The sequence below is a fragment of the Spermophilus citellus genome, assembly GCF_964194105.1.
Source record: "Spermophilus citellus genome assembly, chromosome: 12".
NCBI classification, from domain to species: domain Eukaryota; kingdom Metazoa; phylum Chordata; class Mammalia; order Rodentia; family Sciuridae; genus Spermophilus; species Spermophilus citellus.
Window position 1 is genome coordinate 83,234,514 of NC_138198.1, and position 25,921 is coordinate 83,260,434.

Below are 25,921 nucleotides of genomic sequence, written 5' to 3' on the forward strand. Positions count from 1 at the left end.
TGTGCATCAGTAGGTAAATGGATAAAGTAAATGGGTGTATACACACAATGGAATATTATGAAGCCTTTGAAAAGAAGGAAATCCTCGGTTGGGGGTGTAGCTCTAGCCTATCATGTAGGAGGCCCTGGATTCATTCCCTAGTACAAAAAAGAAAGAAAAAAAAAAAAAGAAAAAAGGGAAAGGAAATGCTACAACATGGAGACATGGATAGACCTGGAGGATATTATGCTAAGTGAAAAAAAAAAAAAAAAAGCCAGACACAAAAGACACTGCAAAATTCCGCTTATACCCAAAGCAGTCAAATTCACAAACAATAGGGTTGGGAGAAGGGAGAAAAGGAGAGTTGTTTAATGGGTAGAGTTTCAGATTTGCAAGATGAAAAAGTTTTGAAGATCTGTTTCACAATATTGTAACTAAGCTTAACACTACTGAATCGTACGCTTTTAAAGGGATAAACTGGTAAATTTTATGTTTTTTTTTAACCATATTAAAAAAGGGGCTTGCTGACCTGTGATTTAAATTAGATTGCATCCCTGCTGCAAGCTCACAGCCAGCCTCTTGGATCATCTCTCTTACTAAAATCTCTCAGAGGCAGGAACCCTGGCACAGGCTGCGCATAGTAAATCCCCTGGAAAGTCTTAGACCCGGGCTAGCGGCATCCGAGGGCAAGCCTCTAGGTCACAGGGCCGCTCTCCCACCAGGAAAGGGGAGGAGCCCTTCGCGCCGGGGCGGGATTACGGTGGGCCCCACCTCGGGAAGTGGCCGTTTTAAGTGCTGAAGGCCGTGGTCACGTGGTGGGAGTGGTGGGGGCGTGGCACCAGGAAGCAGCCTCGGAGCCGGCCCGGGATCGCCGCCGTCTCTGCCCCGGCCTGACTTTCCCGGCCCCACGCACCCCGCCACGGTGCCGCTCGCCCGGCTCCACGCTGGCGGCCGTCTCCGGACCCCCAGCCGCCGCGGCGGCGCCCGCCATGGGCGAGGAGGACTACTATTTAGAGCTGTGCGAGCGACCGGTGCAGTTCGAGAAGGCGAACCCGGTCAACTGCGTTTTCTTCGATGAGGCCAACAAGCAGGTCCGGGCGGCGGGCTCCCTTCTCCCCCGCGCGGCCGGGTGCCGGGTGCCGCCCGCTGTGCCGGTGCCGCGGGGCTGTCGGCGTGCGGAACCCGGGAGTCATGGACCAGGCCCGGGCCTCCCCCACGGTCCCCGCGCCCGTCCTTTCCAGTGGGTGGGCGGAGGGACCGGCGCCACCTCGCCCGGCTGCCAGGTGTCCTAGCAAGGGGATCACAAGAATGGATCCGTATCCAGCGCCACCCGCCCAGTGGCCCCTTGGCCAGTGTATTCAGCACGCCAGTCCTTTCTACTCACCTTTTGTGTTATTTGCCATTGTATACTTGCAGTCAAGAATTTAGAGATTTTCGTTCCCCGCCCCTGAAATTCTGTTAAGGGAGCAAAGACCGTATTTAAGTGCATCAGCGGAGCCAATGCACAAACGGGCTTCAGATTTGGAGCCTCAGGCACTCAACCCGATCTTGCGATCTTGCACCGTGGGAAACACTAGGAATGGGAGTCTTTTTGGTCTCACTTTTTGACAGTGTCATCTGTGATCACCAGGGTTTCTAGTCTCTTGTTTCTTGAAATTCGTGTGACCCTCCAAGCATCTTGATTTGCTTCCTGTTAGTTTAATTTAATCCAGGATGGGGTATAGCAGAAGTAATAATTGGTAAATTGGTATTATGAGTCTAGATCCTTTCAAAATTCAGACTATTAATATCATTTCTTTTCCCTCTCAGGTTTTTGCTGTTCGATCAGGTGGTGCTACTGGGGTGGTAGTTAAAGGCCCAGATGATAGGAATCCCATCTCATTTAGGTAACAGTATTGACATTTTCTGAATAATTTCCACATGTAAACACAATGGTGTTTATCTGATTCAAAAGGTTACCTGATTTTATCTTTGCATTCCCTAAGAGGTCTGGAGTGTATGGAGGTGGATGGGAGAGGGAAGCAGACACTTGTGAGCAGTCTTGGTACTACATATTAGATCTGTCAGAGTGAAGTTTGTGCAGCCCTTTATGTGGGAACCAAATACTCCAAAAGTAGTGCACCTACTTCCTCAAGTCAGTGCATGGATGCACTCATTTCCGGTTAGTTGGGGGTAGCATGGGGACTTCCTTACTCTGTTTAGCCCAGGTTTTTCTAGAGTGTTTGGTGGATGGAGTACATTCATGTTTCTCATGTACTGTAAGAAAATCATGGCTTCCACTATACTTAATGTGATTGGATGTCCCAGTTTACACAAGTTGAGCTGGTGTGATTAACAGCAGCCCTTTTCAACTTTCAGAAATGTCTCAGTTGGGTGACAAACTGTTCAGTCACCTTAATTCCTGTGATTACAGAGGAAGAAAATACAATGTCGGCCCTCAATTTGGTGATGACTTTAAAAAAAAATTTTTACAGTTGGCTTGTGTTAGTGGAAAACTGTTTTTGAGGTAGAAAGCAGTGGACCTTTTTTTTTTTCTCTTTTTTCTTTTATCCGCGTTTGTTCAGCAAACACTGATGGCAGCACTTGTGCTAGGCACCAAGCAAGTGAGGACTTTGAATTAGCCTGGCTCCTTTTGGAGAACTCATAAATTTTAATGTGGGAGACAAGAGAGGGCACAGTACTATATGCTATGATAAGTGCAATAAGAGTTCTGCTCAGAATGTGGGAACACACAGAAGATGTGACTTTGATTTGGGGATGGGCTAGGGTACCACTAGTTGGGGAGGTAGAGGGGTGTTCTCAGAGAGGAGGCAGCCTTTGGATAAAGCTTTAAAGTTTGAATGGATGATTTGTAGGTGAAGTGGAGAGGCCTTCTAGATAGAGAACACCATGTGTAAACTCTGGGTGTTTTGGGGACCCCACGTCTGTGTAATTGCAGGTTAGAGTGTCTGTGGGGAAGGGGAAATGGTAGTAGTATGACCACTGGCAAAAGCCAGCTTTGAACCTTATATATTCCACTGTGAAATCAGGACTTTGTTTTGTTACTGAAAATTTATCAGGTCAGGTGTGGTGTGATCCCGTCAGTGTTTGGAAACATCACACTGTTCACATTCTTGAGTCTGGATTATTGGAAGCATATCAGAGGCAGGGATACCACTGAGAGACAAAGGAGATTGGCTAAGCCAGGTTTTGCAAAGACCAGTATCCCAGATGCTACCTCCATTGCATGGGAAACAGGGCATGCTTAGAAAGGCCTTGGTGAGACTTGGTCGGCACAATGAAGAAAAGGAAAGTGAGCCGCCCATGATAGTCTAGATTTGGAAGCTCTGAGGAGCTTGAGGGGGAAGGTATGGAGTTGAACTTTTTTGTTTTGTTTTAAAGAGTTTATTGAGGTATGATCGGCCCATGATAGACTGTTCATATTTACTGTATACGTGTCAGCTTTGTGTTGGTGTGACCAAAATACCTGACAGGAACAACATAGAGGAGAGAAAGTTTATTTGGGGCTCATGGTTTCAGAGGTTTCAATCTATGGTTGGCTGACTCCATTGCTCTGAGCCCAAGAGAAGGCAGAGCATCATGGCAGAAGAGCGTGGTGGAGAAATGCTGCTGTGTTCATGGCTGACCAGGCAGCAGAGAGAGGAAGAGGAGGGGGCTGCAGGAAGAGGAACCCTTCCAGGGCACACCCCTAGTGACCCACCTCCTCCAGCCATGACCCACCTGTCTCTAGTTATCACCCAGTCCATTCAAACTAGCATGAACTGATTATGTTGCAGCTCTCATAATCTGACCATTGCACCTTTGAATATTCCTGCATTAACACAGGAACTTTCAGGGGATGTCTCATATCCACATCATAACGGTATATAGTGTGATAAGTTTTCACATGTATACACCCATGGAACCAAGACAATAGACATGTCCATACCCCCAAAGTTTCCTTGTGCCTGTTTGTAATCCATCCCTTGAGTTCTCTTTTTAGTGTGGTTTGAAGAGTTGTAAGAGTCTGGAGGTGGAGCGGTCTAGTGCATTACTTTGGTTGTGTATTGAGTGGGACCCCAGTGGACTTTCTGACAGCGTTGCCATAAGAATGATGGGGATAGAAGGCCGTATTTGTGGAGAAGTTTACTGTATGCTCATATGTATTTATTTATATCTAAACTACTTTTCAGGGCTGGGGATGTGGCTCAAGTGGTAGCACGCTCGCCTGGCATGCGTGCGGCCCGGGTTCGATCCTCAGCACCACATACAAACAAAGATGTTGTGCCCGCTGAAAACTAAAAAATAAAAATTAAAAAAAAATTCTCAAAAAAAAAAAAAACTACTTTTCAGGTGACAAATACATGTGATCCTAATTCTTCAGTCACTTGTTGTCCATTATACTGTAAACTTCTCTAGCAAGTTGTCACCAGTTAAATTTTATTGTTTGAAAAGATACTACTGACAGCTTCAACAACATACTTCTAATGTTCAACGAGAATTTGCTACCTTCTGAATATTTATCTTGTCTTTTGTTTTCCCAGTACATGACAGTAGTCAGAATTTAGTTGTTTAATTTAACTTTTAACATATTCTTTCTTAAAGAATGGATGACAAAGGAGAAGTGAAGTGCATTAAGTTTTCCTTAGAAAATAAGATACTGGCTGTCCAGAGGACTTCAAAGACTGTGGTAAGACATATCTTTAAAAATAGCGTTAAAAAGAGAACATTACAAGTACATTAGGGGCTGGAGGTGTAGCTTGGTGGTAGTGCCTTTCCAGCATGCTCAAAGCCCTGGATTTGATCCCCATCACTAAAACAAAAAACAAAAAACCAGTTGGAAGAGAGGAATTGCAAAGTTGCAGTGTTTAAAGGAAACTTTTTTTTTTAAACTGTCCTCAAAGGTATAGTTGTGTAACATAATGTTTGAGTATTTGAAGGTAAGAAATAGATTTGAATAGATAAATGAATCTCACATTAATTTTTTTTTTAGTTGTAGATGAACACAATATGCTTATTTATTTTTATGTGGTGCTGAGGTTTGAACCCAGTGCCTCACACACATGCTAGGCATGCGCTCTACCACAGAGCCACAACTCCAGCCCTGAATCTGACATTTTTGACTTAAGATCTTTTTAAAAGTAATTTGAAACTTACTGCGTTTTTGTGCTGTTTGGTAGCTAGCAGCATGGACTATGTGAGGAATGGTTTTGGTTTCTTGGTATATTGGCCTTATCTGGGTTGCTGTGTTTATTTCTTTCATTGCTGAATGCTGGGGTCCAATAGGAACAGATATTTCTAGTGGAGCAGCTTCTTGGCACTTCACCATTGACCTTGTGAAGTAGAGGAAAAGCTGTCAGGAAAGACCGGCAGAATCCTGCCCTTATCTCTTCAATCACTATTCATTGTTGGAATTTCTGGGAAGCCTCTTGTAAAACCAATTTCTCTGACATTTCCCATTTGAGGAATGAATTTTGAAAATCAGTTTCTAAACTCGTAACTAAATAATTAGACTTTTTTTATTTGAATGATAAACCTGCTGTTTTTAAGAAAGCAGATTATCCACATTATTCTCTATATCTTTCTAATTTTGAGTATTTGTTATTTTCTGGTAAGTTTTTAAATTTAATTAGCTTTTTCAATTTATCTTGTAGAATGTCAAGTAGGTTGGCAGTATGCTGCCCAATCCAGATTTTTCCCTATTTATTTTTTTCTTACAGGATTTTTGTAATTTTATCCCTGATAACTCTCAGCTGGAATACACACAAGAGTGCAAGGTATGGGTGGTTCCTTCCTCACCTGGTGGCCTTGGCTGTGGGTTGTGGGTGGAGAGCTGTGAGCAGGCGGTGGAGGCACCATCTTGGAATCAGGCTTGTGGAAATGCTGAGCTTGGCCAGGAGTTTCCTCTATGACACTGGACAGTTTTCCCAGTTTTGAAAATGTGTCTCTTCATGTGTCAAGGGGAGTTGAGAGGAGTGAATGGGTGACAGTTGTTACCCACAGCCTTGTTAGTGGCTGTTTGGGTCCTGGGCTTCCACACTGGGCTGGCAGGCATGTGCCTCCTTTGGAGGTTTTTGGGGAGGAATTTTTTTCCTGTCTCCCACTATTTCTTTCCTCAGTTTATTCTTCTTTCTGCTTTCCTTATGCTTGCTTTTTTTTTTTTCCCCAGGTGGAGATTCTAATCCATGTTAATTAGATTTGCTGAGTATAATAAATTAGGCCGGAGGAGGCTTAACTCAGTGTCCATTGCACAAAGGAAACTAACCAATGCCTCTAAAGCATGGGGAATGGCTTTGTGCATCTTTGGAACTCTTTTGTTAATGGAGTTCAGGGTGGGCTCCTCAACAGGAAGAGGCATTGGCATGTAACCCCTCCCAGTTCTATAGTTGTTCTATGTGTGAATATCAATGCTACTTAATGAACTTGATGTCTCTGAGCTCTGGTCAGTTATTTTTTTCACAAAACTCAGGCTTCCTCTGTTCTTATGACTAAAGGAATTAAGGAAGATTTAGGGTCTTGATATATTATGGGCAAATATCACAGAAAGCTGTATTTAAAAGAAAATTTGATTTGTTAGTAAGAAAGCTTTCTAGATAACTTCCATTAAAGAGTGACACAAACAGCAGAGCATTTAAATTTAAGTTTTTGAAGAAAGTTACTCATGCCTTTCTTATTAAATAAATAAGTAAATGAAAACTTTATTATTTTCAGACCAAGAATGCCAACATACTAGGATTCTGCTGGACTAGTTCTACTGAAATTGTCTTCATAACAGATCAAGGAATCGAATTTTACCAGGTATTAGGTTTATCATTTATGTTTGCTGGAGAAGAGGGTGATAGCAATTTGGCAGCCGTTTGAATTTAGCACTAAAGAGAAATTTTGAGATTCTAGAGCATTAGTCTCTCTTGCATATGTTTTTAATTTTTCTCTTAATTATGGGTAGAAAGTAGAATCCCCATCGTCCCTAGAAATAACTATTATGATGGACATGCATGGTCCTCCATGTTTTTCTACACAGGTACTTTCTTTTTTTTTTTTTTTTTTTTTTTTTACACAAAGGGAATATTGTCTATAAACTTACAGCTGGATTTTTTTTTTTTTTTTTTTTGCATAGCAGAATATCTTGGACATCTTTCATGTTGTGTCTTTTTTTTTTTTTTTTTTTTTTTTTTTTTTGTGATGCTAGGGATTAAACCCAGGGCCTCACTCATGATAGGCAAGTATTTTATACTGATCCATATCCCAACCTTTCTGTATTTTATTCTGACTGAATAGTGTTCTGTGTAGATATACTACAGTTTATTTTACCACTTCTCTCCATAAGCATGTTTTGTGAGCTCTGTATCCTGTTCTTTATGTATCATTATGTATCTGAATATAAATTACTGCATTTACATTCAGAGTCTCATAAATGCTTCAGTTAGGAAAGGGAGGTCTAGTGCAAACTGGAGTGGAGATAAGATCAGACAGAAGGCAGAGCTGCTGCAGGCGGGTGGTGACTGGCCTAAGATGCAGGGCTCTGGGGGTATCAGTGTGTTTTGATCATTTCCTTGATGAGTGAGAACTTCCTTGTTCCTTGTTCTTTGGTGCTTGGTGCCCAAGGCCTGTTGAGGCTCCGACATGGACTTTGGATTGAAACAACCTGATAGGCTAAAATTGCTTTATTAAATTGCTCCCTAGCTTCTTTGAGACTTATTTTCTCATTTGTTACAAAGAGCTAATGATGTCCACTTCCCCAGGGTTGTGAAGAGTAGATGAGTATGAAAAGCATTGAGCATAGGGTTCCAAGAATAGTAGCTGTAATAAACACAAATGACATTTTTCTATTTAGTTCAGTGGGCTTTTTGTGAATTTTATCTTCCTTGATTTACTCTATCATCTTCTGATACTCTTCTGTTTTTAAAATGAAGATTCTATGTTTTGAACTTTGCCTCAGGTACTGCCTGAGAAACGGAGTCTGAAACTCCTGAAGAGCCATAATATCAATGTGAACTGGTACATGTACTGTCCCGAGAGTGCTGTGATTCTGCTGTCTACCACAGTTCTTGAAAATGTTCTTCAGCCTTTTTATTTTAGGGTAAGATTAAGTTCCCCCTTAAAAAAATTCCTTTTCCCCACTCCTACCCTGTTCTTATGTCCTAATGGGTCCCTTTTTAAAGGGGCAAGTTCCTCTAACACAAACCTCACCACTATGGCCAGTAGAGGGCACCCTACACCATCTCATCAACTCCAAGAAAGATTTACTCTTGTGGAGCTGTGAGTACAGCACACAGGAGTGGGCCATTGGAAAGGATGGAAAGATTGGGTTCATTTCATTGATTTAATGTAGGAAAAGAAAAAACATTGAAGAAGTTTAATAAGCTTTTCCTAAAACTTTCTCTCCCTAAACAGGCTGGCACTATGTCAAAGCTGCCCAAGTTTGAGATTGAATTACCCGCTGCACCAAAGTCAACTAAGCTCAGCCTTTCTGAAAGAGACATTGCAATGGCAACCATGTAGGTCTTTGAGACAATTTCTTCTTGTAATTGCTTTTAGTTATATAAGTAATAGGAATGTAGTATATTTTTTGTTTTTGGTGCTGGGGATTGAACCCAGGGCTTTGTGCATGTAAGGCAAGCACTCTACTAACTGAGCTATATCCCCAGTCCTAGGAGTGTGTTTTGAGCATGACAATAGTGACCTTTTCTCAAGGAAAGGACCCTTTGAACTCATAAGGACTCTCTATGACATGTACTACTTAGATGTTATGAATATAGAAAATCTTTGGATTTTCTTTTAAATTTTTACTAGCTTTTTGATTTTAGGGAAGGTTTTTTCACCTCTCTAGTCAGATACATCAAAAAAAAATTTTTTTTTCAGTACTGGGGATTGAACCCAGGGTGTTCTACCACTGAGATACATCTCCAGCCATTTTAAAATTTTATTTTGAGACAGGGTCTCACTAAGTTCTTCAGTCTGGTTTTGAATTTGTGATCCTTCTGCCCCAGCCACCCAGGTAGCTAAGATTATAGGCATGTTTCACCACACCAAGCCCAATTTATTTTTTAATTATCTTTTAGATTTTCTTGTTTAGTTTGTGAGTTAAAGTCTAACAAGGACTTTTTGTAGCTAAAATATAATTGGCCTAAATATAAAAATCTGTTCATCTAATAAACATAGAAATGAATTATTGATATAGGAAGGTATATTTTCATTTAGAAAAACATATCTCATTTTTAAGCTGTGTAATGAAAATTTCAAACACAAAAATGGAAACAGATACAAAGAACTCTCTGCATGCCCATATCCATAATTCAACAGTTATTAAAAAATTTGCTTCTAAAGTATTTGATTCTTCTGTGGGTTTTTAAACTTAAAAAATTTTAAATAGTAGCATGCTTTTTCTTCTTTTCTTTTTTTAAACATACTATTCTTTGGCATCCCAGTTTAGAAAACAGATAAAGTGAGAGCAGTCTTGGATGAAGTGGGTCTGGAGACCCATTCCCTGTCCCTTCAGCTTCCTCCTCATCCATGTGGCAAGCCTAGTGTAGTATTAACCAGTGTATTAGAAATTTGCATTCAGGAGCTGCTTACAACAACATTTATTAGGTGATAATTAAAATGAGTAGTAATTATATTTTCCTATTACTAAAGAATATGTACTCATTATATAAAACTTGGAAAGCAAAGATAAAAAATGAAAGTAGCCATAGCTTATTACCACTCAAGGATAGCTATTAACAGCAAGTATCCCTTCCTAATACTTTTGAACTCTGTTTAGATTTATGATTCTCTTTTGAAAGGTTGTGATCAAACCATATTTATTTAATCTTGTATTCCCTTCTCCACTGAAGCTTATGATAGGCTTTGTGTCATTAACTGCAGTTTCTTTGTAAACATTTTTGTTGGCTGCAAAATAGTCTTATTAAGTGAGTTCTCACAGTTTATTTAACTATGACTACATAATTCAGCATTTAGAAGGAAGAAATTTTAAATGGCAAAAATGTGACTCATGTCTGTCTTCTGATTAGATATGGGCAGCTTTATGTTCTCTTCCTGCGACATCATTCTCGGACCTCCAATAGCACGGGAGCAGAGGTGGTCTTGTATCATTTACCACGGTACATTTCATACTCTTTCCTCTTTCTCTGATTTGAAATAATGAAGTAAATCCTGTTGCTCTGTTTTTTGACTATTCTGTTGTCCTACAGAGAGGGTGCCTGTAAAAAGATGCACATACTAAAGTTAAACAGGACGGGAAAGTTTGCCCTCAATGTGGTAGACAACCTAGTAGTCGTTCATCATCAGGATACAGAGGTATGAGTTCTTTTCTGGGGAATCTGATCTGTGTGTGTACAGGTTAGAGTTGATTAAAACTTAGCACTGTGAAAATTGGCAAAACTTCTGAATAAGGACTAGAAAGTGCTCTGTATGCTCTTTAACTTTTGGTCTTGTAGGTGGAAAGAGGTTTGATATTGTAAATGGTTTAGAAAAAAGTAATTCCCCCGACAGTCGACTAAGGATAATTAAAAACTATTGCAGAAAATAACACATGAGATTTGACCTTTGGAACAATTATTTGGTTGAGCCAGCTGAGAGTTACCTGCAGAACCACAGAGGGGTGTGCATCCATGACCTCTGCACTCCTGTGTGGACCCAGATGATAGTGCCTGGCAGTCATGGTTTCAGGCTGTGGGCCCAAGAGATCTGAAGTGAAGCCTGCCTGCTTGTAGGCTGTTACCAGGGCATCTGGTGTAGACAAGCCACTTCCCTCCCTTGCCTTCCTGGAGATGTTTCAAATTAAAGACTTGCTGAAATCACTTTGAGCCAGGAGTGGTGGCACACAACTGTAATCCCAGCTACTCTGGAGGCCGGGGCAGAAGAATCAAAATTTTGAGGCCAGCCTGGGCAACTTAGATCCGGTCTCAAAACAAAAGAAAACAAAAAAAGGGTTAGGGATGTAGCTCAGTGATAGAGTGCGTGAGGCCCTGGGTTCCATCACCAGTACCACAAAATGAAAAAAAAAAAAAACAAAACCAAAACAATCACTTTGAGCTCTTAAAGGAAGCTTGCCATAAATGCAAGAAGTATTTGTGAGAAGAGGTAAAAGTGGAAAAAAATTTGTGGTGTTAATGGCAGATTCCTCCTCAAATAAGAACTAGCCTGAAGGGACGGAATGCAAACACAGACTTTGAAACTCAGCTGGAATGATTAGGTGTAATGCTTTCTTTGTCTCCACCCTAGACTTCAGTGATATTTGACATCAAGTTGCGGGGAGAGTTCGATGGCACAGTTACCTTCCATCACCCAGTGCTTCCAGCTCGATCGATCCAGCCCTATCAGATTCCCATGGCAGGTGAAGTAGATTCTGTGAGAGGCCTGTGCTGCTATTTCCCTGTGTACTCTGGTTCTTGCTGTGATCTCTGGGAGTCATGTTCAAGATGGGATGAGGGGTGGGGTAGTAACATACACCTATAATCCCAGCTAATCAGGAAACTGAGGCAGGAGGATTGTGGGTTTGAGGCCAGTCTGGCCAACTAACTGAGACTCCATCTCAAAAAAAGAAAAAAAGTTATGAGGAATACACAGGGATTCCTCAGTCAGTGTGATTTTTGGGGAGGGACGTTTGTTATATTTTCTTCCTCCACTGTTGGGGATGAAACCCAGGGCTCACACTTGCCACACCTCCAGCCAGTCTGTTCTACTTTAAAAAGAATACAACTTATTATAATTGCATAAGTTAAAATTGTGTTGTGAAAAGAATATTTTCCTTTGAAGGAGATAGAATGATTTCTCTTCCCTGAGTTTTAAAATGGAGAATTGTGATTATGCATTGGAGCTGAAAGGTTTTTAATGTTGATAACCACTTAAGATTTTCTCTTTGCCTAAGCTCCGTAACCCTGCAATTAAACTGGGCTGCTGATGGCTCTTATTTTAACCTGGGGTTACTCTTCCCTGTCTTTTCACATTCTGTGTCACTAGTTGTAATACCTGCATTCTCTTGTGATCAGTACTAACAATAAGAACTTAGAGCTGTGGTTCTTGGTTTATTGCAAATCAGTTGTCCTCCTGCCCAGAAAGATTGGGTGATACTGCCTATTACCTGAGTTCTGCTCCATTCAAATGTTGACGTTTGAACATTAGAGAAGCACACCGAGGCCAGCATATAAAGCAGGGTTTATTTAAAAAGGGGTAACAGATATCTCCTGGGAGGGAGAAGAGGGCCATAGCTGATATCCTGGTATCCCAAGAAGCAAGGTGTTCCGCCTTTTTATGTCTTAGGCTTCCTTTGTTTTCCTGCTCTCTTCCTCTTATCTTTCTCCTTCCTGTGTATGTGACTAGGCCTAGGAGGTGCTTGGTGGGCTGGCCAAAAGGTGAGAAGCAGATGGATTTGGGGTGGAGGGGAGGAAAGGGCCGGATGGAGCAGCCCAGGACACATTAATTAACAACTTTATAACTCCCTGTAGGGAGGGGCAATTCCTGGAACTGGTTGCTTTAAAAGCAACAGATTAAAGCTGGGGCTGGTTATCTTCATAGGGTGGAGGAAGGGCTCTGAAGGAATTAAGGCTTCAATTCCTCCATTCTGGGGATCTGACCCTTGCCTTTCTGCCTGTCTATTCTGGCTTCAGGGGGAAGAAGTCAGAAGGGAGTCAGGATTTCAGAATAAGGGGAAAGAACCAGCTTTTGCCTGCTCCCAAAGCAAATTTATTTCAAGAACTTAAGACAGTATTCTGCTTTCTTTTAAAGGGAGATTGGAGTTCACAGTTAGCTAGTCAAAGTCTCAGTGTAAACCATAGTTGACAGCTCATGTTTGGGACTCTGGTGGCCGTGTTTTGTTCTTAAGAGGAACACCTGTGAGGTGGCATCCCATGGTTGGACTGCCTTGCACTCAGGAGTTCCTCCTGCTTTTCCCAAGGAAGAGTGAGAGTCAGGCTCATGGTGGGTGGATGTTTAGTGAGAGCACCTGTGGGCCACCTGCCCATCCTGCTGATCAGCCAAAAGCTTAATTGCTTTCCTGCATGGTCTAGAAGAAGAAGCTGGTTCTCTCAGATATTTGGGTTTTTCACCTCTTTTCTGCATCTCAGTTTTCCCTGGGTAATTATGTTTGCACTAAAAGAATAGATTGTCTCAGATGATTAGCTTATATCTGTTGCCCTATTAACATGAAAGTAAGTACTGGTGAATTCGGGGAAAAATCGCTTGAAATATTTAAAATCTTCAGCTCTGAGCCAGTTGTAAAGGTCTAGTCAAGAGACGTTGGGTGTTCCTTGGCTCATTTTGATAAAACAAGTGGCAGGCATGGTCAAAATAATAGCTCCAGCGTTAGGAATCCAAGAGCCCGGTGAAGTCTGTGGAGTTCTAGGAATTGTGGGTTGGCGAAGCTTGTTTTTAGGTTACTGACCCTTATTTTGTCTCCTGAACTATGAGCCCCTTGCAGCCTTGACACTTTTTATGTCACCCTGTGCTACCATGGGGTGGGGTGCATTCAGGAGCTGGATGGGCTGTTTTGTAACCAGCAGTTTGGGGAAGAGTCAGCTACCCTTAATTGCTTCTGATTTTGGCCTGTTAAACCAGTGGTCTCCATTTAACTACACATTAGGATCATTTGGGGAACTTAAAAAACTCAAGGGAGTTCTCCCCAGGGGCACGTGAATCAGTGTGTTGTGGTGTTGAGGGCCATTGGCTCCGTTCAGGTGTAGGTCCAGCCAGTGCTGAAGCCTGTCCATCTGGGCTCTCCCCCAAACAGGGTGTGTGGCCTACTGAAAATCATCGCCTTCCCACCCACTGATTGACTGTACCTGGGTCATGGAAACAGAACTGTTTACAAAGTATTTAGTTTGTACAACTGCCCACATGACACCTGAACAGGGTAACTGTCCCAGGTCCCTAGCATGTGAGGCTTGGGTTATCTGGGTAGATCTGTTTCCCAGACAGCTCTCTGTGCCTGGGCCTAGTCTGTGCAGTGGATATTCAAGCTGATTATTTAGCTTATTAAATCACAAACCATTTTTATTTGAAACAGTGAATTTGGGTACTCGATTTTAAATCACCTTGGTCAGTTTCTCGGTTCTTTAATGTGTATGTATGCAAGGTGACATCTTTGGTCATTAAAACTGTGAATGAAGCCTTGACATGGTTTTTCCTCCTTGAGGAAACCTTTTCTTTCTGTTTCCTTTGTTCATTTTTTTCTTTTCCTTCCTCCCCCCTCTCTTCCTCCCTTTCTATTTGGTGTTGGAGATTTAACCCAGGGGCACTTTACCACTGAGCCACATCAGTGCCCACTCCCGCCCCCCTTTTTTGAGACAGGGTCTCACTAAGTTGCTTAGGGCCTTGCTAAGTTGCTGAGGCTGGTCTTGAACTTGTGATCCTCCTGTCTCATCCTCCTAGGCTGCTGGGATTATAGGCATGTGCTGCCATGTCTGCCGAGGAGACATTTTCATGGATTGTTCTCGACTCCTTCCCTCTTCTTCCCTATGTATTACCAGTGAGACAGGACAGTGCTTTTCCTATATTCAAGTGAGCATTTACTGAGGGCCTTAAAAAGTGTCACCTTTTGCATCTTAAGTACAGTGTTTGCAGCATTTTCTGACTGCTTCATCACTGTTTTCTCAATTTGTAGGTCCTGCTGCTGTGACCAGCCAGTCTCCTGTTCCCTGTAAACTCTGTATCCTTTACAAAGGCCTTGGCCCTGCCCAGAGTGGGCAGTGGTTGCCTCTTCTTTACAGCTGGTCCTGGAGTATCCCTGCCACCAGCCCAAGGCGCCTGTGGAGAAGGCCCTGTGATCTTTCCTAAGCATTTGGGGCTTATGTAGAGTGAGATCACATGGAGGTGGGCCAGTGCTAACTGAACCTGGGCTTCCCCTTTGTTTACATTTCTTCCCGATTTAGAATTTCCTATAATGTGTAGATTCTTCATCCTGGATTGTCTTTCAACCTGACATCATTATCAGTGCAAGCCAAGGTATGTCTCAGGGGAGACAGTCAAGGACAATCATCATGTAAGAAAATAGTGCTCATTGACTTAACCTCAGAGTTGTAGCCTGTGACATTTTTGACATGAATCTTTGAGAGATGACCTTTTCCTTCAACCTTGGGAATGGGTTTGTTTTTAGCTTATACTCGGCTCTCTGCTCTGCATTCATTTTGTCCCAAGCCATGTTATTTTTAATAATTAAAGCAACAACTAAAGCAGCAGGCCCCTGCTATAAGTCCCTTTTGAAAAGCCAGACACCATGGCATGGGTCTTGTCCCCCACCAACATTCCACGTGTGCCTAGAAGCCCATTCCCCTTTCTCACCTTGCTGGTGAAGCTTCCCTCAGCTGGTTTCTTGTCTCTTCCTGGGTAATCATATTGTGTCTTTTTCCCTTAGAGAACTTTCTATATTAGTCTTGAGTCACTTGTGTATTTCCTGTCTTCTGAGATTCTCAAGGAGAAAGCCTTGATGCTGTGTGCATCCTGTGTATCATGAATTTGCTTCTCCTGGGCATCTATAATCGCACTAGCTTTGTTCTGCCTAGAGACAGTTGAGAAAGTGGCCATTCTGGTCATTTAAAAAAAAATTTTTTTTAAAAACTTTTTTTAGTTGTAGATGGACACAATATTTTTATTTTTATATCTTTATTTTTATGTGGTGCTAAGGATCAAACCCAGGGCCTCATGCATGAGAACTGAGCTACAACCCCAGCTCACTCTGGTCATTTTTTTTTAATATTTATTTTTTTTAGTTATAGGTGGACACAATATCTTTTATTTTATTTTTATGTGGTGCTGAGGATCGAACCCAGTGCCTCACAAATGTGAGATGAACGCTCTTCCTCTGATTCACAATCCCAGCCCACATTCTGGTCATTTTTGATGAGTGCTTTGTTCTCCTGTGGAACTTCAATTGAGAAAGACTGCACTGGCCTGTCTGCCCACAGTGCGGGGGGAGTGGGGGGCGTTCAGTACACATCAGGGTTGATAAGTGAGTTATGAAATCCCACTGAGAGCTTGCAGAGTGACCCAAGTTTGGGCTGATGTTGATGCTATATGTTAACATCTTTTTCTATGTGAAACATTTAAAGGGGCTAGGTATTGTGGTCCTATTTGGAGTTAAGGACCTGCTGTCCTCCATATTTAGGGACATACACCACTGACATGCTTCCAAATGTAGAACTTGCTCTCAAGGGATCAGCTAGGCACGCAGAAAGTTTGATAACCTGTCCTTCTATTGTCAGATGTGTTCCTTAGTGTCCTGCCTTTGGTTAGAAAGAAAGGACCATTAACAATATTTGTGTTTTTTCCATGAGTGTTTAGGATTACCACTTGTTGGACTTTTAGATTTGTACTATATCATTAAATTTGCTGCCTCTTAAAATCCAGGTTACCTCTGGAATCTTCAGGTGAAACTCCAGCCCATAGTAAATCTCTTGCCAGATAAAGGAAGATTAATGGACTTTCTTCTCCAGAGGAAGGAGTGCAAGATGGTCATCCTGTCTGTCTGTTCACAGAGTAAGCTAAAGAATACTCCTCTGTTAGTCTTGTTCCCATGGTAGGCTTGTGCTGCCACCACCCTCCCCGTTATGGGGAGGTAACACAAGGTCTACAACCTATAGACTTGTTTTTTTAATTGAAAGATGGCTTATGTAATCCCTTGGATAGGCTGAGAAATAAACATGGTTTGTAGAGAATTCAGTAGAGAAGACTAGAAAATAGTTCCAGATGAAAGCAGACTTGAAAATGAGCATACACAATGGAGTGGGCCCTTTACCTCTAGTGTTAAAACAAATATCTTCCAAAATCCGAGTCATAAACTGCAGATATTGCTGCTTGAAGAATGTCCTGAGCCAGGTGTGGTGGTGCACACCTGTGGTTCCAATATTTGAGAGGCTAAGGCAGAAGAGCCCATGAATTTGAGACCAGCCTGGAAAACATAGTGAAACCCTATTTCAAAGCTTTAAAAAAAATACCCCAAACCCCAAATTATCTTCTAGTATCTTGCCTTAGCTATTTTTCACGAGATTTTTCAGTTGCTGGTTCTATAAAATATAACATTTCTTTGGGCTGAGGTTGTGCCTCAGTGGTAGAATGCTTGCCTAGCACGAGTGAGGCCCTGGGTTCAATCCTCAGCACCTCATAAAAATAAAGATATTGTGTCCATCTACAACTAAAAATAAATATTTAAAAAATATATGTAACATTTCTTTGAACGCCCTTTAAAAGAATGTTATCAGCAACCTTTTGAGATTAAGAGTCATCAGCAAAACGCTGAAATTCCAAAGATTACATAGTTGGTTTGATTTTGTATTGTATTCTTTCCAGTGTTGAGTGAGTCAGACAGAGCCACACTGCCTGTGATAGCCACTGTGTTTGATAAACTCAACCACGAGTATAAAAAGTACCTGGACGCTGAGCAGAGTTACGTGATGGTAAGTTAGATACTCTATAACAAAGCCCTGTTGTAGTCAGCGTTTTCATTGCTGTGACCAAACACCTGACTGGAACAATTTTAGAGAAGGGAAAGTTTATTTGGGGCTCATGGTTTCAGAGGTCTCAGTCTATAGATGGCTGTTTCACAATCTAATCATTTTATTGAGTATTCCTGCATTGACACAGGAGCTTTTGAGTGAGACCTCGAATCCAACCCCCTAATTCCTCAGCCATTAAAATGCAAGATTCTGATAGCATAAAGTCACTGAGGTTTGATGTGTGCAGAGGGCAGGGTGGCAATAGCACATGCAGTGTGCCATCTCATTTTTGCCTTGCGCTTTTTTTAAAAATTTTTTTTAGTAGTTGTAGATGGACAGAATGCCTTTATTTTATTTGTTAATTTTTATGTGGTGCTGGGGATTGAACCCAGTGCCTCACACATGCTAGGCAAGCGCTTTGTTACTGAGCTACAGCCTCAGCCCTTTGCCTTGCTTTTTAACCAATGTTGATCTTACACATAAACAGGTCCTTGTTCTACCTCTGTTTTGTGGAGACAAAAATCAGTCTCAGCTTTGTGTTTGTTTATACATTGCTAGAGCTTGGGCTTAGCAATTAGAAATGCAGTTTCCATTATTTATCACACCTCTTCCTTTTGCTTTAGGATGTAATAAGTACAAAAATAAGATTTATTCTAGAATTCCATTAGTATCCTGAGCAGACTGATGCTTTTCAGTTTGTAGTGAGGGGCTAGAAATAATCAACATGGCTTGTGACCAGGTACTGTACTATTGGTGCATCATGTTTTCTGAAGCAAGAAAGAAAAGTTTAGGACAAGCAGGAGAAATTATTTCACATCAAATGCCTGATTAGTCCTAATGCTGGAAGTGGTTTTAAACAACACACACAGAACTCCCCTTTAGCTCTTCAAGGGCAGCAGGTCTGAAGCAGGCTGCTGAAGGAGGCGGGCTGCCTGGATCACCTCTCTGCCCCATCCCGTCAGCCACGAGGGATGGCTGAGCTTTCCCAGACCCCTCTGCTGTTGGTGTCTTGGGCTGTGGCAGTCAGAAGGTCTGCCCCCAGATGGCAGTTCTGGGCTTCCCTACATGGCCACCAGGTTTCACAGACTCAGCATTTGTGGGTGCAGCCCACTCACTGGAGATGGCGAGCACCTGGAGCTACAGAAATGTGGGGTCTCAGGCTGCACCCACAGCTACTGCAGAACATGCATGAGTCTATACTGCATTGAAACATGAGGCAAAATAGTCAAGGTCTTCTCACAGCATGGTCTCTCCCATCTTAGTCATATTTGGGGAGCTGGGACTTCCCGTTAAAAATCCTGATATACTGCGCTGGGGTTGTGGCTCAGCGGCAGAGTGCTTGCCTAGCATGTGCGAGGCGCTGGGTTCGATCCTCAGCACCACATTAAAAATAAAATAAAGATATTGTGTCAACTACAACTAAAAAAATATTTTAAAAAATCCGATATACTGGGCTAGGGGTGTAGCTCAGTGGCAGAGCACTTGCCTAACATGCATGAGGTCCTGGGTTCCATCCCTAGCATCACAACAAAACAAAAAGTTTAAAAAAAAAAGATCCCAATATTCTCATTGCAACCTTTATTGTCAGTCAGAGCTTCATAAAACAAGCTAGCCATTTTGTTTTTATTAGTTAACAAATGCCACAGTTCGGGATTCAGAATATTGAGGTTGAAAGTTTCAGAGATTAAAAAAGTATGATGTATCTGAAGAGAAAAGTGTGACTTAGGCTTATGTAGTTCCACCTACCATGGATCCACCCTGAGTATTTCCGAGATGATCAACTCTGACCTGCCACCATCCCAAGTTGGCACAGGAAGTTTTCTCTAAGTAGTGAAATTGTCCTCTGTCTTGTCTTAGGTTTCCATCATGGAATTTCAGTCTTTTGGGATTAACTGTAATCAACACCTGTGATTTATCACTTTAGGCAGTAGAAGCAGGGCAGAGCCGGAGCAACCCACCTCTCAAAAGGCCCACCCGGACCCAGGCTGTGGTGGACCAGTCTGACATGTACACCCACGTGCTGTCAGCATTCGTGGAAAACAAGGTGCTACAGCTTTTCAGTCTTTTTGGGACCAAGAATTCTCCAAATGGGTTGTTGTGGGGAAGTAGTAGAAATCACACTCTGACTAGGCTAGCTGGAGCTGCCTTGAGTGATGGCCTTTGCTGGTACTTTGGTTTCTAATATCAGAACTCATGGAATTGCCCTTCATGTGGTTCTGAGATCAGTGCAAAACCAAACTGGGCCATTTTACTCTGGGCACAAGTACAGGGTAGGTTAAAGGAGTTATATGTAGTTCCTTTTGTTAATTCTGGTGCTTAAAAAACCATTCTTCTCTCTGTAGGAGATGCCACATAAATTTGTGATAGCTGTGCTGATGGAATATATTCGCTCTCTTAACCAGTTTCAGATTACAGTACAGGTAACTTTATTGGCATTTGTCATCCTAAGAGGAGTTAAATAAAAGCACTTTCAGTCTTATAGATGACAATTTTACTCACTAGAAGGGTCTGCATACCTGACACAGAACTTTGAGTGACTTGAACATCCCCCATTGTTCAGTTGGAATGAAAGTGTAATGTCAACTTGGGTTGAAACCATTTCTCGTCATAACTGAAACATTTGCCCAAGTCAGTAGCTGCCTGCAGTCCTCAGGCAGCGCCCTGTATGTCATAGTTGAGCCACTGGAAATGTCCTTCTGTTTTGTTCCCAGCATTACTTACATGAACTTGTCATCAAGACGCTTGTCCAGCACAACCGCTTTTACATGCTGCACCAATTCCTGCAGTACCATGTGCTCAGCGACTCCAAACCTTTGGTGTGTATCACCAGATTTTTATTCTTGTTGTGATTAAAAGCTTAAAATGTTAACCTTCCAACTGAAGCTCCTCTGAAACTGTCTTGCAGGCTTGTCTGCTGCTGTCCCTCGAGAGTTTTTACCCTCCTGCTCATCAGCTGTCTCTGGATATGCTGAAGGTAATGCAGGTCTGTCACAGCTTCAGACAGCACAAGTGTTTTTGTCACTTGCTCTGATCTGCACTTGTCTCTCCCTTCCAGCGACTTTCAACAGCCAATGACGAGATAGTAGAAGTTCTTCTGTCTAAACACCAGGTATTAGCTGCCTTGAGGTTTATCCGGGGCATTGGTGGCCATGACAACATATCTGCACGGAAATTTCTAGATGCTGCAAAGCAGACCGAAGACAACATGCTTTTCTATACTATATTTCGGTTTTTTGAACAGCGAAACCAGCGTTTGCGAGGGAACCCTAATTTCACACCAGGTGAGTATACTTGCTAGGGGAAAACATGGGGTAACCACAGACTCATGTAGTAGCAGGAATGTGGGTGGGCAGCTTTTGTGTAAGGAGGATTCCTATGTTAGCTTTTCTGGAAATGAAAGTTCCTAACAACAGCTAACCTAGCCTGTGGTCTAAACTGTGGATTCATCACGTGGGTGTAATTAATGTGAATTAATTACACTTTGGAACTCACAGCAGAGGTGTTTTGGGTTGAGACATTCAGGAACAAGAGAGCAAATGGTGGCCTAAGGGTTTTAAACAATTCTTGCCTAAAATGGAAGCATTCTTTTAGTAAGCCTTGAAACACTGGCTAATAACTCATCTCCAAATAGTGATAAAATCTAAGACATTTCTTCTTAGGACGGACTCCAATTTAGGTCTGCCAACCTTTTCTCTTAGCATCCAGTGCAAGATGGTACTGACCCCAACAATGGGTGCAAATCACTTCCATTTAGTTTTTCTGCTCATCTGAGCACATGGTGACTTGCTAGGAATTATGAAGGTACTAGTTCTGTAGTAGAAAGGGCAACCCCAAAAGTTAGGAAAACAGGTATTTTATTAAAGAAAAATAAGTTAAAACCCAGAATACAATCTGTGAGCTACATTCTCTTGTTTTCCTTTCCTGCCACACCTAATGGTGATTAAATCTCTATTTTCCTTCATAGGAGAACACTGTGAAGAACATGTTGCTTTTTTCAAACAGGTTTTTGGAGACCAAGCTCTAATGAGGCCTACAACATTCTAGGCTTTTTTTATATATATATATATATATATATATATATATATATATATATATATATATATATAAATGTGTAAAAAGTTAATTTATTGCATTAATAAAGCTCTTTAAACTACAAAATTTCATAATAAAGTATATCTACAATATCCTCAAATGTTACTAAAAATATGGTATAGAATGTGTATGATGGCTTACTCCCCAAAAAAGGAGCCAGTGTGTAGATTGGCCTTCAGACAGTGTCCATGAGCAGATCACATTCACAGTTACCCTACGTGTCATTCTTCTTGTCAAACATGAGGTTTCTTTCCTGAAGGACTAGGGTGGGGGGTGGGGGAGGCTTTAGTGTCCCAAAGGTCCCTTCAGATTTCATAATACTGCTTCACAAGTCACCAAGTCACATGCACGTTCCTGAGTTTAAAAGCAGGACATCTGAAGCTCTGTTCAACAGCCCCAGGCCTGGAACATCTGGTGTTCAGCTCAGTCTTGATGATGCAGTTACTGTCCAGTGGTAAACAGACCGACCCCTTGACACAGTTCAAAGTCACAAACCCTTGAAGAAGGCTAGAAATTTAGGAGTCGTTCTCGCTCTGTGCCTTTGTACCGATCTTGGGTGGTGCGACTTTTGGCTTTATTTACTGATGGGCCTATGAAAGAGAGAAATAATATTTGTTATTTCTTCAGGAGAAAAGGAGATAGTTTATACTGGATTTCGATAGTCTGTCCCCTAGGGATAGAGAAAAGTCCCTCAGTTACAAAGGTATAAGGCAAATAATAATGTTGTCCTTTCAACCAGGGGACATTTGTACAAGATATAGTAGCCACAGAAGTAAACAGATCATAAAGGAGTAGTGGAGGTCAAGGCCTTTTGCTAAAAACCTTCATCACAGGGGAAAGAATAGCTGTTGTAACTGCTGGGGCTCATTCCTCAGCAGTGGGAGGGCATCCTGGCCTGCTATCATACAAATTCATTCAAAGACCAGACCTTAGCTTTTGTTAAGCAGACAAATAAAAAAAAAATTCACAATTTACTAATGAAACAGTTTGGATATTCCTGAAATCTCTGGACAGAACTTTTTTCCTATAAAAAGAATTTCTACTTAGTAATATCTATCAGATGACCAACCATAGTACAAGTTCAAATACTATAAAACAGTGCTTAAGAACTCTTACCTATATAACTAAGTAAGACAGGGAGAAATATTAGTCCATGAGTGGCTCCCAGTAAGACCATAGCTAAATACATCCTGAAGTAAAATATCTGGAAAATCTGGGATTTGGCAAAGGCCAACACCACAATTCCTCCAAATTTTGTAAGTGTGATTCCGCTGAATACCTAAAAGAAGAGAGAGTGTTACAAACTCCGTTTATCAACTTATAACTGAACACTTCCTAATACAAAGATGTCTTAGAATTCAATATCCAAAGTAATGCGAGACAGTTTTTAGAGGTACTGGGAAGTAGCATTATTGTCTACCTAAATTTTAGTCTTTACTCTTTAAAAAATTTCTGTACTGGGGATTAAACCCAGAGGAACTTGACCACTGAGCCTCATCTCTATCCCTTTTATTTTTTATTTTGAGGCAGCTGTATAGAGCCTCACTAATTTGCTCACACTTGCCATCCCCTTGTCTCAGCTACCAAAGTTGTTGGCATGCACCTGGCAATCTTTATTCTTTAGTTGCCTTGCCACTATAGAAAACATTATTAACTGATGAACTAGAGTTGGACTAAGACCCTCCAGACACCCACTACAGGCTGCAGGCTGGGTTCTGGGATGAGGCAGCTCTTGCTGGTCAACACACCATGCTGGCTTCCTGCGCTCTCAAATCTTTCTTACTATGCTTGAGCTATCCTGCTACCTAAAAAGGAGTCATACAAACATGACTGTAAAGAATTTCAGGTGTGTACAATACACAGCTATTTCATGAACTGCCTGACAACTTACAGGAGCTACTTAGTACCTGTGAGGTCCAGTAAAAGATCCAAATAGTTTTTTTTAAAAATTTTTATTAGTTGTTGATGGACCTTTATTTTATTTATATTTATATGTAGTGCTGAGAATCAAACCCAGTGCCTCACACATGCTGGTCAAGCTCTCTACCACTAAGCCACAACTCCACCCCGGAAACAGCTTTACCCACTGAATTTTAAAATTTCTTCTCAGAAATTCTGTCATCGAGCATGCACCCCATCCTGCCACTCCTGCTGCGTGCACCCGCAGAGTATACTCACAGAACTGCCCATGAGAGCGAGCGCCTCTTCTGCACGGTCCACGCGGCTTCCTTTTGCACTCACTGTGAATGCTCTTGTTATGTGGCTGCAGAACTCCACAGAAATGCCACAGCTCTAAAATAAAGTACTTACATGAGAATGGCTCTTTTCTAGTTGAAAATCCTGAGCCACCTCCCCTTTCCTAAAATGGGGGTTTACCAGGGGACCTCGGTGCTGGAGGACCCCCCTTTTTAAAAAATATTTACTTTTTAGTTGTAGTTGGATACAATACCTTCATTTTAATGTGGTGCTAAGGACCTTGCATGTGCTAGGCGAGTGCTCTACCACTGAGCCACAACCCCAGTGCCCCCTCAAGCAGCCCTTTTGACTTATAAAACAAAGTTCCCATCACACCTACCTAAATGGTGGCAGGAAACCTTGGAACCCTCTAAGCACCACCCAGTACACCAGTTTTCTACAGCATGTTTGCTCTGTCAGGGGAAGTTGCTGGAACCTCTCAAGGTTGGCCCCACTACACCCCACTGAGCGAGCACACTGTCTTCCTGTAATTGGGCCCCACTACCACTCTGAAAGGATTACTATCTGAAAGTACTGATGCAGTTTCTATCTTCCATTAATACCTTCCTGAATGTGCACTTCAAGATTTTATTTAAAAGCACCTGGCAACTGTATGGGATGCCCTGTTGGGAGGGCAAGGACGATTTTCTGTAAAGTAAATATCTTGCTGTCATCAGGCTACATGCTTTTGCAGTGCCTTCCGGATAATAAAAGCAGAATACCCATGCCAGAAGGTGGGGTCAGATTGCCATTGGTACAGATGTCATGAACCACACTATTTACTATAGCTGCAAAGGGATTAGAGGAAACAATGGGAGGGAACAGATTACCTTTAATGTGCTTCTGCTCCCGGTTTCTGCCTCTCTGTGCCCTGTCCTGATTCCTCCCACCTTTCCTTAAGTACCAACAGTAAGAGGCAGACTTACTATTTTACTCCATTTTAGGGTTATATGAAATTCAGGAAACCATTCATGTGAGTGACGGGAGCTAGGGACAAAATGAGAGTGGACGAGGACTCACCATCACCAGGTTGACTAAGGACACTGCGTTCAGACTGATGCCCCACAGCCACATCACGCCAAACATGTTGACCAGGATCATGGCGATGGTGACGCACATGATGACTGCAGACCACAGTTCACAGCCCAGAACAATCACGGTCACCAGAAATATGGACCCCAGGGACACACCAAGGTTAAAGATGGTGTCATCAATGATGGTCAGGTACTGTTCATAGAAGACGTAGAACACACTGGGGAGGAAGGGGGACATTCCGTTACAGCTTACACTCACTCCTGGGAGCCCCACCCTGGACCACTCTCACTCCTGCAAAGCTGGGACACTTGGAGACACCCTTGCAGAACACCTCCCTTGTTTCTGCACCACTCATGTACAGTAATTCATCTGGATCTGATGGCCACTGACACCCAAAAAGGGCCTCATGTATTGTTCTATATAAGGTTTTTTTTTTTAATATTTATTTTTTAGCTTTAGGTGGACACAATATCTTTATTTTATTTTTATGTGGTGCTGAGGATAGAACCCAGTGCCTCACGCATGCCAGGCGAGCGCGCTACTACTTGAGCCATATCCCAGCCCCCTATATAAAGTTTTTGATTCAAAGCCAGAACTATGTTACCTTACAGCTATTGACAAAAAGCATTCCATAGTATTTCGGAAAAAAAGGTCCAGATCTGACCTGGGAACTACCTCAGGCTATTTTTACCCCTAAAAATTAATCAGTGCTTCCCAGGAATTAGGACACACACTTTTAAGAACTTCTTCCATGTTGTGGTGGTGTTTTTGTTTTTGTTTGTTTTTTTAAAAGCCACTTGTTTCTTTTACCATTCTCTATTTCCCAAATTCAATATTTAATATATAATACATTCCTTGGCAGGAAAAAATAATAAATAAACCCATCAAATAAAAAGTCCACTTAAAAGCACTGAGTAATCCGCAGTCAGGAATACCCAACAGCTGTTCTCTAGGTACGCCAGGGCAGCCCTTCCCTGAGGCAGCACCCTGCCTGGGGTCTCTTTGGGGCTGTGAGGCAGCACTAACCAAGTGCAGTTTGTAGTTCTCAGAGGCTCAAGGTTCTAGTTCTATTTTCCTAGCATGCCCTCTCCTGTGCTCAAGATGGAGCAAGTGCCTGAATCCAAGCTGAAGACCAGCATCCCCCTAAGAGACAGACCCTTCTCTAGGAAACC

The 25,921-nt window shown here is 42.1% G+C and overlaps 2 protein-coding genes across 4 annotated transcripts in view; one reads left to right on the top strand and one right to left on the bottom strand.

The window, feature by feature from the left end:
* The first annotated feature begins 813 nt into the window (after nucleotides 1–813).
* RMC1 (regulator of MON1-CCZ1) lies at nucleotides 814–24,791 on the top strand. 3 transcript variants are annotated; one of them, XM_081263602.1, is made up of 20 exons: nucleotides 814–1,070; nucleotides 1,789–1,865; nucleotides 4,564–4,648; nucleotides 5,679–5,735; nucleotides 6,670–6,756; nucleotides 7,898–8,038; nucleotides 8,353–8,456; nucleotides 9,972–10,061; nucleotides 10,152–10,257; nucleotides 11,185–11,296; nucleotides 14,561–14,605; nucleotides 14,848–14,901; nucleotides 16,303–16,431; nucleotides 17,242–17,348; nucleotides 19,312–19,431; nucleotides 19,730–19,807; nucleotides 20,099–20,203; nucleotides 20,293–20,361; nucleotides 20,443–20,668; nucleotides 24,659–24,791. In XM_081263602.1, exons 1-20 carry the CDS (start codon nucleotides 969–971, stop codon nucleotides 24,703–24,705), a joined length of 1,941 nt encoding a protein of 646 aa, XP_081119728.1. In that variant the 5' UTR covers nucleotides 814–968; the 3' UTR covers nucleotides 24,706–24,791. The 3 variants fall into 3 exon arrangements, with proteins under 3 accessions (XP_081119728.1, XP_081119727.1, XP_081119729.1); XM_081263601.1 differs by lacking the exon at nucleotides 24,659–24,791 and adding an exon at nucleotides 21,352–21,481; XM_081263603.1 differs by lacking the exons at nucleotides 5,679–5,735; nucleotides 24,659–24,791 and adding an exon at nucleotides 21,352–21,481.
* NPC1 (NPC intracellular cholesterol transporter 1) overlaps nucleotides 21,468–25,921 on the bottom strand; it is a 48,764-nt gene continuing 44,310 nt past the window's right edge. Inside the window, exons 22-25 of the mRNA XM_081263600.1 lie at nucleotides 24,735–24,966; nucleotides 23,658–23,771; nucleotides 22,596–22,758; nucleotides 21,468–22,069 (exon numbers count right to left, since the gene is read on the bottom strand). Coding sequence (XP_081119726.1) covers nucleotides 21,987–22,069; nucleotides 22,596–22,758; nucleotides 23,658–23,771; nucleotides 24,735–24,966 — 592 coding nt within the window. The 3' untranslated portion in view covers nucleotides 21,468–21,986. The remainder of the gene's footprint in view (nucleotides 22,070–22,595; nucleotides 22,759–23,657; nucleotides 23,772–24,734; nucleotides 24,967–25,921) is intronic.

Bases quoted from the DNA above. Each gene is read 5' to 3' on its own strand.
- RMC1 (XM_081263601.1), top strand. From the start codon at position 969: ATGGGCGAGGAGGACTACTATTTAGAGCTGTGCGAGCGACCGGTGCAG. The intron at 4,649-5,678 runs GTAAGACATATC...TTTTTCTTACAG, and splicing joins AGAGGACTTCAAAGACTGTG to GATTTTTGTAATTTTATCCC. The intron at 14,606-14,847 runs GTATCCTTTACA...TATAATGTGTAG, and splicing joins TCCTGTTCCCTGTAAACTCT to ATTCTTCATCCTGGATTGTC.